A 15,399-nucleotide genomic window follows, 5' to 3' on the forward strand; every position below is an offset into this window, starting at 1 on the left:
GGTGACACGCAGGTTGTCACTCACTCTGCTGCTTCTGCCACAAGGTGAGAGGCACTCAGATCTCCCCCAGCTCCCACCTCTGCTCCGAGCCCAGAGCGGTTGCCGGGGGAGGGGTCAGTGTCCCCCGCAGCCCCACGGACCTCCCCATGGACCCCCAGGCCCAAGACCGGCAGCAGCAGGACCGGCAGGGCTGAAGCCCCGAACTTCCCAGGAGGAGCCGTCGCCCCGTCCTCCTGACACTCCCCTACCCAGCAATCCCTCTGTAATCTGGAAAATAAGGGGGTGACGGGGCCCGGGATCTTGTCTGGGGCCATGTCACATGCCACCCAGGTGGTTCAATGTTGTCGATGTCACCTGGTCCCGAGGGGGGTCACCGTGTTGCCGTTGCTGCTCAGGAGCCCACGGGAGCCACCAGGGGAGGTCAGCCCGCACGTCCTGCCGTGGCCGGGCTCACCCGAGGGCCGCGCATGGACCACCTCGCTAGCCCTGGGAGCTCAGGACCATCCCGCTGGGCCCACCCTCTTCCTGGCTCCACACCAGGGCACCGCCCTGCCTCCAGACCCCACCCCACCACCCTCAGCAGACCCTGCACCCAAACCCTTGAGGGTTGCTCAGTGAGCTCGGAAAATGGGGAAGCCCTTCCCTACACCCAGACCCACCAGGTCAGAGGGGCTTCAGCAGCCAGGTGGTCAGGGACCCGGCCCCTCCTCCCGCACATCGCTGAGCTGGGGCAGCTTTAGGGAGGGGCAGCACCACCTGGAGCTTGGTGCCCAGAGGCCACGGAGTCGCCTAGGGGGCCTGGGAGCACAGGCCCAACCTACCCTGGAGGAAGAGATGCCCAGAGGCCGTTTCTACGTCCCTTGGAAACACACACTCCGTTTCCCATTAAAGGCAGAAGCTCTGCAGTAGGCGTGCCCCGCACCGAACCTCGGGACTTAAGTGCTGCTTCTGGGGCATCTAATCCGCCTCATCTCTGCAAGCGGTGGTCCAGCCCAGGCCAGGTAGGGACCAGACTCCCTCTGGACAGCACGAATCTATAGACAGAGCTCGCCCCCATTCACTGGCCACGGCCTTGGGAATCTTCCCCTTTATTCGGAGATAGTCCAAGGAGTTCACAGGTACCCAGGTCACACAAACACACTTCTAGTATCTCAGGACTCGGGGATGACAAACCACGGCCGGCGGGGACGTCCACCCTGTTACCTGTTCTCATAAAAAAGATTTTATTGGAACCTGCCACATCCACCCAGGCATTTCCATCACCTGGGGCCGCCTGGACGCCGCACCAGCAGAGTTGAAGAGGTGTCGGGACGCAGGGCCCGCAGAGCCTAAAATAGTTGCTATCTGGTCCTTTATGACCGGGGTGCTGACACCTGACCCAGACCAACCCGAGGGTGACAACCAAGGTCAGCAGGACGCTTGTGAGGCGGAAAGGGCAGTAAGACTCTGACCCACCACCATTCACATCCACATGCGCTAGAATTTACCAGCTAGAAAATAAACGAGGGCTTCTAGGGGCTTTTTTGTGCTGATTCTTATCCAAATAATCCCTTTGTGCAGCTCTGGAGAATGCAAGTTTCCAACAGAAAAGCAGGGATTCTCCAAGACCACAGGGCCTCCCTGGGCTGCCACCACCCACACTTAGCATGTGCCAGTCACGCTGAACCCATGTGCGTCCTGTCACGGGAGGGGGACCCTGGGGGGGGGGGGTCATGCTGCTCCTGCTGGGCAAGGCCTGCCCTCCCTGTGGGTCTGAGTGGCAACCCGCCCGGTGAAGCTGTAGCCTGTGCCCTGCAAAGGGGGCCTCGGTGCTGAGTCAGCACTGCGAGCTGCCGGTCCCGGGGTCAGTGCCAAGCCGAGCGTCAGAAATGAAAGCTCCTGGTGCATGGCCTCAGCTCCGACGGCGTCCTGCCTCTGAAGGTAAAACTCCGGCCCTGGGTACACAGCACGGAACACGAAGCTTTCAAGATACTTTTATTTTTTCTCATCGGGTGGCCATTGCATAACGTATTTCAACAGCCGTTCCCCCGCTGCCCCATGTCTTTCAGAGATTCCCTCCCATCTTCACTTGGTCCCCAGCACGCACGTCAGTCCTCAGTTTCTTCGTCTTCTGGTATGGCCAGTGCTGTGGGATGAGGAACAAAACAAAAAGAAGTGGCTTTTGAATGGAATGCTCGGCCACCCCAGGGGAATTGCTTCAAGGCCGGTGAACACAGCTGCGTAGCGCACACTTGGCCATGATTCACTCCAAAGCAAGTCTGGTGGCGGGTGTCTCTGCTGTCCCGAGTCTCTCCACTCATTCCCGGGGGAGGAGCACCTGCACCTCTCCCCGCAGGGGGCACCCCGAGAAGGTGCGCGCCGGGCCCGCACATCCGCCAGGGGCCTCGTCCAGGTCCCTGAAGACGTTGGGGCAGGCGGTTCACTGCTCCAGGAAAGCCACGCCTTGTGACCCGTGATACCAAGAGCCCTAGACGGAGTTCCCGCACGAACATGGCCCAGGGCAGAGCCGATCACTGAGGACACTTTTCTCTAACCTGCCAGGGGCTCCGGCCAAAGGCCGCCTAAGAGGGTGAGTGACCAGACAAGCAACTGGGCTTCCTGGAAACCACAGCAGCGGGGAGACACTTCACAGCTGCAGGCGCCGCAGAAGGAGACGCTCTCACGCCGCCAGCCAGCACCTGGGCTGCGGCTCAGCCGGCACTCCCGCTGCCCACGCCCCGGCAGGATGTGTCTGCGGGGACACGGAGGGCAGGAGAGGGAAGGCGATGTTTCCAGGAGGGAATGGCCTTGTGGACGGGAAACCTGTGCGGAGGGCAGAATCCACCTTGCAAACCCGCCCCTCCCAGCTGGAGAAGATAGACTTTTGTCCAAACTAAAAAACAAGTATAACTTGCAGAAGGGCTGACATGGCTGCCGAGTGTCTTCACCAGAGGAGACCACCGAGGAAGTAAAGCTGGTCATTCCCGCCGCCTTACCCTCCTCCCTACCGCTCTCCGGGCTCTTGTGCGACGGCTCTGTGCTCGGGGACTTTGACCCCGCCGGCCGCTCGCCCGAGGGCACCATTTCCACTTTAGCGCTGGACTTGGAGGACAAAGGTACCTCTGTAGGGACTTCCTTTTCTCGCCTACTCTCTTGGACAACTCTGATGGAAAGAGAGTTTTTATCACAATCGAGAAATTAAGGGTGGAAAACTCTATGGGCCGCCCAGCCCTCCGCCAGGACGTACCCCTAAAACACAGGCTCCATGATCATGAACGTGTATTTGCCAAGATAAATGCTTTGTCTTAATAGTCTTCGTTTTTGTTTCTTACACGTGCTCTAAACAGACTCGGCACGTGGCACCCCGGCTTCCCAGGACAGAACAGGGAGCGTCACGTGCAGGTCACAGCCAGGCCCGTCCATCTAGACGCCACCCAGCACCACTCGGAGGAGGACAGCGGTTTTCCTCCTTGTTGGACGCAGTGGCTCAACTAATCTCAGTGGCTTTTGTTCCTGTCACAGGTGCCAGGGCCCCGCATGACGGCTGGACTCCAGTCCTGCCCGTGGACCACAGGTGACTGCCAGGGCCTGGTGAGTCCTCACCACTGCCACCGCCCAGGGACTCGGGTCTGAGCACACAGCTGCATCACGACCATCACAGGCTGAAGGACAGGGCAGTCTGGGTGTGGACCAGCGGCTGGGGCTCTGCAGACCCAGCGCTCGCTGGCCGTGAGGCTGAGGCGGGACGAGCCAACCTGGAGATGTCAGGTGTCCTTCGATGCCACCGGCATTGCTATCAAGAGCGCCGGGGACATAGGCTGGTCCCCCCAGCGGGCTCGCGTCCACAGAGGGCCCTCCTCATCCCCCATGGCAAGGCTGGGGAGCCGCCCGCCCGCACCATCGAGTTCCTCTCCCTCTCGGGTCTGCAGGTGAGGCTCAGAGAACGAAAGCACTGACCTGTAAATAATGGTGATGATAAAGGCCCCGGCGATGATCACGATCAAGGCGGAAAACACTTGCACATAAGCTGGAAAGCAATTTCAGTTCATCACTTGGACCCGGGTCCATCCCCAAAGGGATGCTTCCAGGAGTCGGCCACGCCCTCCACCTGCCCCTGAGGCTCAGCTCCGCCCTGAGCACCCGCCTCTCCACCTTCTCCCCCTGGAAACACGTCCAGGATCCAAGCCACTCGCAGAGGAAGAAGGCTCCACCTGCAGGCCCTCAGGGCGGCCCGTGGCTCCCAGAGGACCCCTGGGGACAGCTGTGGGGAGAGGCTCCCTGGTCTGTCTGTCCTCCAGAAAGAGCAGCATGCGGCCTCCTTGCCTCCTGTGCCGGGCCCGCACCCTGCCCCCTGCTCCCTGGAAATGGTCCCTCAATACTCAGGTCAATTGTCCCAAAATATTAGGAGATGATTTTGGGTGACTAATCCCGCAGGTCTGATGTCAAATCTCATGGACTGAGCTCTCCTTTATTAGCGAGGGGTGCGCACTGCCCCAAATTGCTCACGTCTTCTCAAAACCCACCCCCGACAGAAGAACCTGAGCCTTTCAAGGTGCCCCAGGGGCAACCGCTACCCTGGCGCTTCCCTGTGCGGGAGCACGCATTGGGGTCAATTTCCGGCCCCTCTCCACGCCGGGGAAGGAGGAGCGGGGCGAGTCCCCCAAGCCTACCCCAGGGCTTCCCCACCGCAGGGGCCTCGCGGCGCCCAGGCTCACAGGCGGGCCTGGGGACCAGCCTCCCACGAGGACTGACGTTGGGCCTCCACCCGCCGGCCGGCTCGGCACTCGGGCGACCGAGGGGCGGCACCCACGGCTCCTCAGGCCCGGCAGTTCTGCGTGAGCGCTGCTGCACTCAGTAAGCAGACAGTCTTCCGCCCCGGTCCCACCCTCCACGTTCCCTTCATCAGGCTCACGCCAGGACTTGACAGGAGCGAACGCGAGCACGCCTGCCAGCACAGCGCCAGGAGGAGCTCGTGCACGGTGACACTTGCTGGGCCACCGGCATTGCTGGCCTCTCTCCGACTGCCCTTCAGCCCTTTCAAAGGAAGGCAACCGGCGGGCTTGCAAACGCCGACCTCGAGTGACGTGATTTGCTTCAATTCCCTTACTTCTTCCTCCCTCTGAACCGTTTCACCTTAACCAGTAATAACATCATCAGACAGAGTGTCCCCGCTTGGGCAGTGCTTTCCTGGGGCTGTGATGACGGAGGGGCGCCACCACTGGGCAGCTCGAAACCACAGAGGCGTATCGGCTCACAGCCTGGAGGCCAGAAGCCCAAGGCCAAGGCGACGGCAGGGCCGTGCTCCCCCTGAAGGTTCTGGGGGGTGGAGGTGGGGATCCTTCCTGCTTCTTCCAGCTCCCGTGGCTCCCGGCAACCCCGGGCATGTGGGCGCGTCACCCCACCTCTGGCTCCGTCATCACACGGCCGCCGTCCCTGTGTGTCTGCCTTCACGGAGCATTCTCCCCGAGTCTGGGTCTCCCGAGTCTGTGTCTCTGCGTCTCCTCTTATAAGACACCAGTCATGTTGGAACAAGGGCCCACCTCCTCCAGGATGACCCCATCTTAACTCATCACATCCAAACAAGGTCACACAACAGGCACTGGAGGCTAGGGCTTCAGCATCTCTCCTCGGGAGACACAATCCAACCCAGAACAGAAGGTAAGCGATGGTTGTAGAGAAAGCTGCCTCCCAGGACGCGAGGATGACTCCAGTGGGACCTGCACTGGCTAATCTGCAGGGGCTCTGACAGTCGTGGGGGGCACGGGGGTCCTCGATGTGGCTGAAGTCAGAAAACTGAAAGGGGTTGAAGCCAAATAGCTCAGAGATGGAAACGCAGATGCTCAGTTTCCTGGAACTGCTGGTGCTCAGCGAGCAGAGGCTGGGTATACGGCAGGCGCTCACGCTCGGGAGTTCACAGGGAGAGGGCGGGATTGGGGGAGACCTGGGGCTGGATACAGTCTGCCTCCCCGCAACGGTGACCGAATTAGGAAACTTCCTGTTGGAGGCTCTTTCCGATCGGTTGGCTTCTTTCTTTCCATGAGGCCTTTCCCGTGGAAATGCGTGCACCTGGGTCCACCCCCGAATCTCCAGGGCCTCCGAGATGCCTGCAGTGATTCTCGCCTGCTGGAATTTACACCGTGGTATAGACGCTTCTGCGGTGTATGGGGCTGACCTCTGAACCCCCAAGGCGAGGTCCGAGTCACCGTGGCCCCTACCCTGCTCTTTCGCTGCTCGCTGGCTCTGGGGAAGACCGTCTCATGTAGAAGGACGTGCAGGCAGACTTGTGACAAGGTGAGACCCACGGGGCAGATGGTGCAGCCCCAGGCCGGCCTCGGACGACTGGCGCAGCCTCCTGAAATCTTGACTACAATTCCCATGAGTCACCTGAGCCCAAACCACCCAGCTAAGCCCCTAAGTTGTTGCCTGAGGCCACTGGGTTTTGGGTCATCTGTCACACGGCAATAGATAACTAATATAGGGGGTCCCCTAGGCCTTGACACAAAGTACGCTTTAACGATGTCGAATGAATGGAATTGAAACAAACAAAGTGCGAACTAGGAGCTTTTAAGGGACAAGAAGGCAACCCACGAATTCTTGAATTCCAAGGAGTGTATATTCCTTAGTGTGGTTTTGTGTCCTGGTTCGTGAAAGAAATTCAGAGTCTGTATGTAAGTGAATCCCTGTTAGTGAGACACACATATTTAGTCAATGATTTAGTTTTCTATTGTCAGCAGGTCTTCTACATCTTTACATGTGCGAGTACTTTTTGTTCTTGAGGTCAAGCTCCTGAAGGCAGAGACTGAGTCTCAATGATTCTCTCTGCACAGTCTCTGGCCAGCACGCTATTTGTTACAAGCAATATGTGTGGTTTATCATAAAACACATACTATGATTGATCACTCAGAAACAACAGCAACTGAAGGAATATCTTGGCAAGTCCTCCCCCAAATACAGTTAAACAAAAGTTTTGAAATCGTCTCAGCAAGTCCCATGAAGAAACTGAAGTCAAACACTTAGAAGAAATGACAGGTTAAATACTGTACCCTACAATCAAGACTGAGGAATGAAAGCAAGTCATCCTCTTTGAATTCCCAATTCTTTCTCAAAGATCTAATACTAATTCCCCAAGTTCATGTTCCTAATAATACAGATTATGCCACAACACAATGTGCACTTCAAACCAGCCAATTTAAGAAGTTGGTGAAAGGTTTTCATAACATGGAATTACGTGCACAAAGAACTCATAATACCCTGTCACCGAATACTACAACTTACACAGTACAAAGGTTCGCTCGCCGTCTTGAATGAGAAGGATGTCAAAGAAATGAAAAATAATTTGAGGGCACAGTGAGAACCGAAATGCAGGGCTCACTGCCCAGACTCTTCCCACAGATGGCCCAACCTCTTGAGCTCGAAAGAAGTCTGAAGAAAAAGCCTAGCTCACACAACTCATTTATTATAATTGAAAGAGTGGAAAAAGGATTAATACTCGCCTCCATGCAAAAATGACATACCCACTTACAGAACAATGAGCCCTCTGCAAGGACAAAAATTCTTCAGTTTGTGTTCTTTTCTGGGTTCCTTAAGGACACTAATAATTAAGGTGCTATAAAGAATAAGGTTCATTTTTCAAATAAGTGACAGGCATCAGGTGATTGTTCTAATTTAAATGATGTCTGAAATACTAACATTTACAAAATGGCCAACTCCCACAATAAAACTCTGATGAGAAGATGATCAGGGGATGGGACAGATGAAAAATAAAGAAAAAGCAGCAGCAGCAGCTTGGATTTCTGTTCCTTTGCTGGCTGCATTCTTCCTTGAATGATCCATTTCACTGCTTTATGCTGTTAGCGCTCCATTTCATTAGGATGTGAGTAAATTGGGATAATTAATGGCCAAAGACTATGCCCTGGCCTGTAACTTGACCTGGGAATTGAACGCCTTTTGCCTCTTTCTATGTAGAAGATTGAAGGAACAAACTCACATACCCTTTGGATGTTAAAGTTTCCTGATTTGAGGAGCCCCATGCGGTAAACGTCTCAGAAAAATTAAGTTGCATACGTGCCTAGGACACCAGAGTCCTCTAAGAAGCAAAACTCCCTGATGGAAATGAAGTGAGCCAGATTAATCATCGGCTGCTCTCCAAATAGTGATATGTGTGTGCGTCCAACCGCTAAAACCACAAAGCAACGAAAGGATGACAAGTGCACTCAGTGCCATGAAGTCAGCTTCAGGAGTACCTGTCACATCCCCCAGTGAACGAGCGGCTGGGAGTCAGCAATGTGATGGGTCATTCAACAATGGAAGACCTGAGACTCATCTAGCTCTCTCAAGTAAGATGCCATGGGTTTTACAATGAGATAGATGGAGGAGAATGAACTCCTTTAAAAAAAAAAAGCACTATGTCTTGTGGTACCTCTCTCACTACCCCGCTGTGTACAACTGGACTAGAGGTACATTAAAGCCCTAAATTAACTTTCAGGGTGACATCAGAAAAAACGGCAGAGCAGGAGCCCCTGCCCCAAAATACCCTCCTTCAGAAAAGCAATGAGAACAAGGGCCAAAATTGCGGTAATAAACTTTTTCAAAACTTTGGAAATTAACCAAAATCTTTATAAAGCAATACCCCTTTACACCTTCCCCCAAATTATCTACAGATTGAACACAATCCCTATCAAAATGCCAGATGGCTTTTTGCAGAAATTGACAAGGGATCCTAGAATTCATATGGAAATTCAAAGGACCCATAATAACTTAATCTTGAAAATACAACAAAATTGGAGGACTCACATTTCAGTACTTATTACAAGGCTACAGTGATCAAAGCCTGGCGGTGCTGATTAAAGATAGACACATAGATCAATGGGATGGAATTGAGAGTCTAGAAATAAACCCTCACACTTAGGAGCAATTGATTTCAACAAGGCTGTGGAGACAATTCAGTGGAGAACAGTCTTATCAACAAATGGTTCTGGGAAAACTGGACATCTGTAGAAGAACGAAGTTGTACCCCTGCCTCACACCACGTACAAAAATGAACACAAAGTGGATCAAAGACGGAAATGTATGAGATAAAACTACACAACCCTTAGAAGATATCCTAAATGTAAATCTTTGTGACCTTGAATTAGACAATAGTTTCTTAGATAAAAACCCCCAAAGCACAAGCAACCAAAGAACAAATAGATAAACTGGACATCATCAAAACTGAAAGTTTTTGTGCTTCAAAGGACGTTATCAAGAAAGTGAAAAGACCGTCAACAGATTTGGGAGAATGTATTTGAAATCATATATCTGAAAAGGGTCTACGAGAATATATGAATAGCCCTTACAACTCCATGATAAAAAGATAATTAACCCAGTTAAAAACTGAGCAAAGGATTTTAATAGACTTTTCTCCAGAGAAGATACACAAACAGTCAATAAGCGCATGAAAATAAGCTTGTCATTACTCATTAGGGAAATACAAATCAAAATGACAATGAAATATAACTTCACACCCATTACAATGCGTATAATCAAAAAGACGGATGAAAAGTGTTGGTGAGAATATGGAGAAACTGGAACCCTCATATGCCGCTGCTTTAGACTGTAAAATGGTGCAGCCACTTGGAAACTAGTTTGACATTTCCTCAAAATTTTAAAATAGAGTTAATATATGGTCCAGAATTGAGAACATGTTCATGTAAAATCTGTGTGCATTTGTTCATAGTAGCTTCATTCATAATAGCTAAAAAGTGGAAACAACCCAAATGCCCATCAACAGACAAATGATAAACAAAATGTGGTCCATCCAGGCAATGGAATATAATTCAGCCATAAAAAGGAATGATGTACTGACACATGGTACATCATAGATGAACCTTGAAAACATTATGTAAGTGAAAGAAGCCAGACAAAAGGCCACCCCATATGGTATGATTCCATGTGTATGAAATGTTCAGAACAGGTAGATCCATAGACACAGATTGGTGGTTACAAGGGACTGGAGGGGGAGGGGAATAGGGTGATGGTTCAATGGGTGCAGGTTTCTTTTGGGGATAATGAAAATGTTCTGGAATTTATAGTGTATAACTTTGTGAATATACTAAAAGTCACTGAATTATACACTTTAAAAGGGTGAATTTTATGGCATGAGAATTCTATCTCAGTAAAAATAACAACCAAAGGAGGTAACTTCCAATTGCTTCTATCTTCAGGTACAGGGGAAGGGGTGTGGGATCCTAGGGGTGCTGGGGTCCCTGAAGGTGGCAGGTGGGATGAGTAAGGAGATCTGGTCCCAAGTCTTCTAACTCAAGATCTGAAGGAGAAATTGTCACCAGAAAATCCTCCCAGCTATGAGGAGTGTTCGTTGTGGCCTCTTCTCTGCCTCTTTTTGAGCTAAACTGACTCCGCTTTGGCCCTACACACCAAATCTCCACCATAAAGGAAGACACTGCGCTCCCTTTGGCTGAACCCGGATCTTGCCGATGCTTTAGCTTCTTGTTTTGCTCAGAATGTCACTTCTTGAAGGAGCTGGCAGAAGGTTTTGAGTCTGTGGGGTGGGGCTGCCCCGAGGGAAATGTTTCTGACTTCCCGTGTCTAGGAACGAGAAGGCAGGCCTTGGGGGTGGGCGGCTGAGCCCAGCTGGGACCGCAGAGGAGAAACAAGGGAAGAAGAAATCCCGGAAAGTCACAGGACACAGCTGCGCCCTTGACCCCCGGGGCGTGAGGGCGGAGGAGGGTACAGGACACATTTCCCAGAGCATTGGAGCTGAGGGTCCATGGCCAGCTTTCTGTATCTGGGGACACATTCCTCCTCCCCGGTGAGGTCTCCTGCAGGCTGCCCTGTTCCAGGAACGTGTTTACCCCTTCCCCAAAGTCCTAGAGCCCTCACCCCCGTTTCTAAAAGGGATGCATACAGGGCAAGGAAAAGCATCAACCATCAAGTAGAATTTGAGTGTCTGGAAATACTAATTTAGACAATTCCAGAGGCAGAAGTGTGGGGAAGTATCCAGAAAGCGTCGTTAGGGCATCCCTTCTGGGCCAGGAGACCCAGCTCACCTCCTCCTCCCCCCTCGCCCCTCCTGCTGCCCTCTGAGTCCTGGGTGCCTCCCTTGCTGTCTGACTGCGAGGGCCCGGCCTCCCCCCCAGCTCAGGCCCCCTCCCGATCCCAGGCCCCCCAACTAGTTCCACCTCCCCAGGTGCATCCTGGGCTTCAGGGACCGGCAGCCAAGCTCAGTGTCAGGTCTATGTTTCATCCTGACCCCAGCTGGGGGTCTGTCCTGGGTCCTCAGGGCTCCAGCTCCCGCCTGGGTCAGGCCTCCCTTCGCGCACAGCCGCAGGGGCCCCGCCCCGAGCCAGCTGCTTTTGCAGAACCGTCTCCTCCAACCCAGGCTTCTACACCCTCTCGCCCCCCGAGGATGGAGGGATCTCAAATAAGCCTCTTCAACAGCACGTCTGGCCCACCCAGGAGTGGACTTTTTCCGGTGGCTGAAGTCCCAGGCCCAGGCCCTCAGAGCCGTCTCTCCTGCAGCTGCACCGAGCAGGGCGATGTGACCATGGAACAAAGAAAGAGGCCCGAACAGCAACGGAGACCCGGGAGAGGGAAGCAGGCCGTTCTTGGCCCGCGTGGCTTTGTCCGCCAGGGCGGGCCTGGCCGGATACTTACTGGGAACGGCCTTCTCATAGCAGATGCCTTTATAAAAGCAGCACCCGAGTTCCTGGCACCGATCTCTGGTGACGTTGTAGTCACATATGTCGTACAGAGGGATGTCGCACACTGCAAAGCAGACACACACGGACGTTACCCCGATACACAGCCCCCTCTGACTCGAAGGAACGCGGGGCAGGGAGGGGGAGCTCGCGGGTTTGCGTGGTGGGTTTTGTTACAGTTTTCATTATGCATCATACACGTCTCACTTTGAAACTCAGATCTGGAAGGAATTAGATTTCTGACCACGACAATGTCAAGTTGATGACACACACAGAATAATGCGCGGTCCCCCAGTGATTAAGGAGATAACGCATCCCGGCGGAGAGCTCGCCGGGCTCAGCGCTCCACAAAGCAATTGGGAAACAAAGACCTAATACAATGGGTGTTTGGGAGTTCGGGCAGTAACGTGTTCTTAATCCACATTTAAGCGCAGACTGAGTTAAAATGACCAACATGAGGATTATTTCAGAATTTAAAAGTCGAATCGAAAGGACAGAAAGTATAGTGCCAGGAAGGCACGTGCCTTGCAGCGGAGGGCGAAGGACCGCAGGGTCTCAGCTCTGAGCAGGTGCCCATCAGCAGTAAACACGGTCTCCCCGGGCGGGCGCAGAGCAGGGCCCACCCTTTCCTGAGTCTCCAGGGAACGCCGTCTTCCTCGGGTCGGTGGGGGGAGTTTGTTCTCTCAGACTAAGGGATTCCAGGGAAACCCGCCGCCCTCCCATGCCCTTTCCTCCATGTCCCAGGACACCCCTAGTCCAGGTGCGCCCCATCCCGTCTCCTCGGCCTCCCCGTCGTGGGGCCTGTGCCGCGGAGGCCACCGCTGCAGACGGAAGGCTGGACAGAGTTGGGGACGCCCTGCAGCCAGAGCCTGGGAGCCAGAGCCGGCCCACTGACCCGGGGCGGGCAGGGCTGTGCTGGCTCCCGGGCTGTGGTCGCCGTGGTCGCCGAGGTCTCAGGCGAGGGCTCAGTCCCTGCAGACTGTAAGGGGACGTGAGCTGTGCTGGGTTTTGCTTCAAGTGTGTCAGGGCTGCAAGGAGCCCCCTCGGGGATTTCTCCAAGTTCTATCTCCTTCGATCATTCCAGCAGCCCCTCTGCAGAGACCCTCCTCACGCCTGCCTGTGTTAGAGGTGAGGGAGTGAAGGTGAAGCCAGCGTGGGGAGGAAGGGCTTGAACCGGGGACCTGGCCGTGCGGCCTGTGCTCTCTGCTGTTGACCTACTGTGCACCTCTGTCCACTCTGCCTGTCGGTCTAAAGCCAACGTTGATTCCCTCACAGAGGGGCCGTGAAAATTGCAATCATTTCTGCGAAAGCGCCCTACAAACTGTAAAGCGCCGCACAGACCATTTGGGTTATTTCTGCAGAGTGGCTCATAAGGAAAAGGGGGGCTCGAGAAGCAGCACGGCAGCCGGCCCTGTGCCCCTGGACCGCGGGGCATCCCACACCCATTATACCCTTGTCAGAGTCCTCTTGGGTTCCCGAATCCACGGTGCTTCCCAGACCCGAGCTTCCAGGTGGAAGGGACCCCCGGCACCCGGACGGCCCCTCAGAGCCCCTGCATGGCCTGGCCCGGCTGCGACGGCCCCGTGGGTCCCCTCCCCACCTCCTTCCCCTGGTTTGGCTTCTGCAGTTCAGGAGGCCTGGACCCCTGTGCCCAGACAATTGACACGTGGGTTTGGACCTGAGCCCAGCACGTGACGCGGGTCTCAGATGTGAGAGGGGCACGTGTCCCGCGTGGCTGCATCAGGGCTCCCCAGACAGGCCAGGGCGCAGGGTCGGGGCACCGGAGGGTGTCAGGGTGCCCGGGTCCCCGGGAGAGAGCCTCCCACTGGGGGAAATTCCCTCGGGACCTCCCCGGGAAACCACGTGTGCTTTTGGGCATTTTTCTTCACGTCAGGTTTCCGCGGAGCGTTTCTTCCGGGAAGCGAGCGCCTGGGGAGGCTTCCTGGGCCCCGTCTGCGCGGTGGCGCCCACCCCCAGCTGGGCCCTCCTTCCTGGGAACCTCTGTGTGACCCCATCTCGGCCCCATGACCACGCTGCCCTCTCCTCCCCACCCGGCTGCCCTCCGCCTGGCCCGGTGTCCGAGGGGTCCCTGGACGGGTGACTTGTCGGAGAGACAGGGCAGCGGTGGGGCAGTGTGGGTGCGAAGCTGCGGGACTGCCAGGCAGAACTGGACCCGCAGACGACCCCTCAAGGGCTGCGTGTCCCCGGCCCCCGAGGCCCCGCCCCGGCCCCTCCGCACAGGACGTGTTCCCACGGGACGCACACGGCCCTCCCCCGCTCCGGGCTGGCCCTCCCCGCTTCCCGCTCGGCCCCCGCGCACCCTCCCGCCGCCCCCGCGCCGGGCCTCGTGGCTGGAAAAGCACAGCCTCCCCGGAGCCCCGCGCGGCCCGGCCTGTTACCGGCAAATGTCTTCAGGAGGTGCGAGGGGGACTTCTTGAATTCTGGAGCATATCTCATCGCAGCAGCGGAAGGACAGCCAGGGGGTCAAGGGAACCTGGGGGAGACAGCAGTCAGCACAGGGGACCCGGAGGCCGGGCCGCAGCGCAGTTTGCGCCAGGGAGGGAGGAGGCCGGGCGGGCCCGTCCCCCGCTGAGCTCCAGCCACACAGCTCACGGTCACGCTCACGGGGACGGCAGCTCTCGGATCAAACAAGAGACCGGCCGCCGCCTCCCCCCCACTGCTCCTGGCCAGTGGAAGGCCCGCCCCGCGGCTGTGATGTCACACAGGCCCCGCGGCATCACACAGAGGGCCCGGCCAGGGGTGGAGGCCGGCAGCCTCCAGACCCCGCACCCCAGCCCCTTTCCTTAGCGACACCCACCCCATCGGCCGGCCAGGCTCATCCTCAGAACCAGGCCCAGCGAGGCTGAGACAGCAGTAAGTGCCCAGGCCCTGGGGTGAGGCAGGCCTGCCTGGTGAATCTGAGAACCGGGAGGACCCGGCGCGGCTCGAGGGAAGGCAGGCAGAGGAGAGGTGACGGAGGCCAAAGCACGAGCACGCGTGTGGGTGGCGTGGGGGGCTTTGGCCTTCACGCCGAGGGAAGTCGGGCATCAGGACAGGCTTCTGTGCAGAGGGAAGGTGAATTACGTCTTAACAGCATCACCCTGGCTGTGCTGAAACAGACTCTAAGCAGGCGTGAGTGAGCTTGGGGATAACGCGATGAGGTAGGAGGAAATTAGAGGGGGGACCGGGGTCGGGGCCGGTCGAGTGCTTTCCGTGTGTCCTTTTAATTAGAGTCAGCGACTGGTAGCCCGATGGACGCGGTGAGAGGGGAGGCCAGGCTGGACAGGTGGACACTGGGCCCCGGGGGGGGGGGGGGGGGGACGGGGGCAGAGAGGGGAGGGGAGGAGACAGGACTGCTCAGGCCCAGCAGGTGATGGTGACGAGAGGAGAGGGCAAGGGGGGAAGCCGAGGGCAGACCGGAGGCTCACGGTGGGAGCCAGAGCCCAGGTGTGCCTGACCCGGGGAGCAGGTGGCCGAGGCCTAGAGGGTCAAGGTCACTCGAGGTCATGGACGGATGGGACGAGGAGCAGGGAGAACCAGGGAGGGGCGGGCAAGCCACGTGGGAGGGGGACGGGTCAGGGCCCGCGGGGCGGAGCCGCGGGAGTGACCCGGCCCTGGTGGACGGCGCCGAGCACGCTGGTGCCGGATGAAGCGGCTTTGGCTCCTCCTCGTGACCACGCGGCCAAGCCTCCCAGGGCCTCGGCTTCCTCTTCTGAAACCAAGG

At 56.3% G+C, this 15,399-nt stretch overlaps 1 protein-coding gene across 2 annotated transcripts; it reads right to left on the bottom strand.

Annotated features, from left to right (window-relative positions):
• Positions 1–2,041: 2,041 nt before the first annotated feature.
• TEX29 (testis expressed 29) lies at positions 2,042–14,343 on the bottom strand. 2 transcript variants are annotated; one of them, XM_057533010.1, is made up of 4 exons: positions 14,075–14,343; positions 11,632–11,742; positions 3,937–4,006; positions 2,042–2,125 (listed from the first exon to the last, which is right to left on the bottom strand). In XM_057533010.1, exons 1-4 carry the CDS (start codon positions 14,130–14,132, stop codon positions 2,095–2,097), a joined length of 270 nt encoding a protein of 89 aa, XP_057388993.1. In that variant the 5' UTR covers positions 14,133–14,343; the 3' UTR covers positions 2,042–2,094. The 2 variants fall into 2 exon arrangements, with proteins under 2 accessions (XP_057388993.1, XP_057388992.1); XM_057533009.1 differs by having other exon boundaries at positions 2,088–3,142.
• Between the last annotated feature and the right edge of the window lie 1,056 nt (positions 14,344–15,399).

The sequence above is a fragment of the Balaenoptera acutorostrata genome, chromosome 18 (assembly GCF_949987535.1).
Source record: "Balaenoptera acutorostrata chromosome 18, mBalAcu1.1, whole genome shotgun sequence".
NCBI lineage: Eukaryota > Metazoa > Chordata > Mammalia > Artiodactyla > Balaenopteridae > Balaenoptera > Balaenoptera acutorostrata.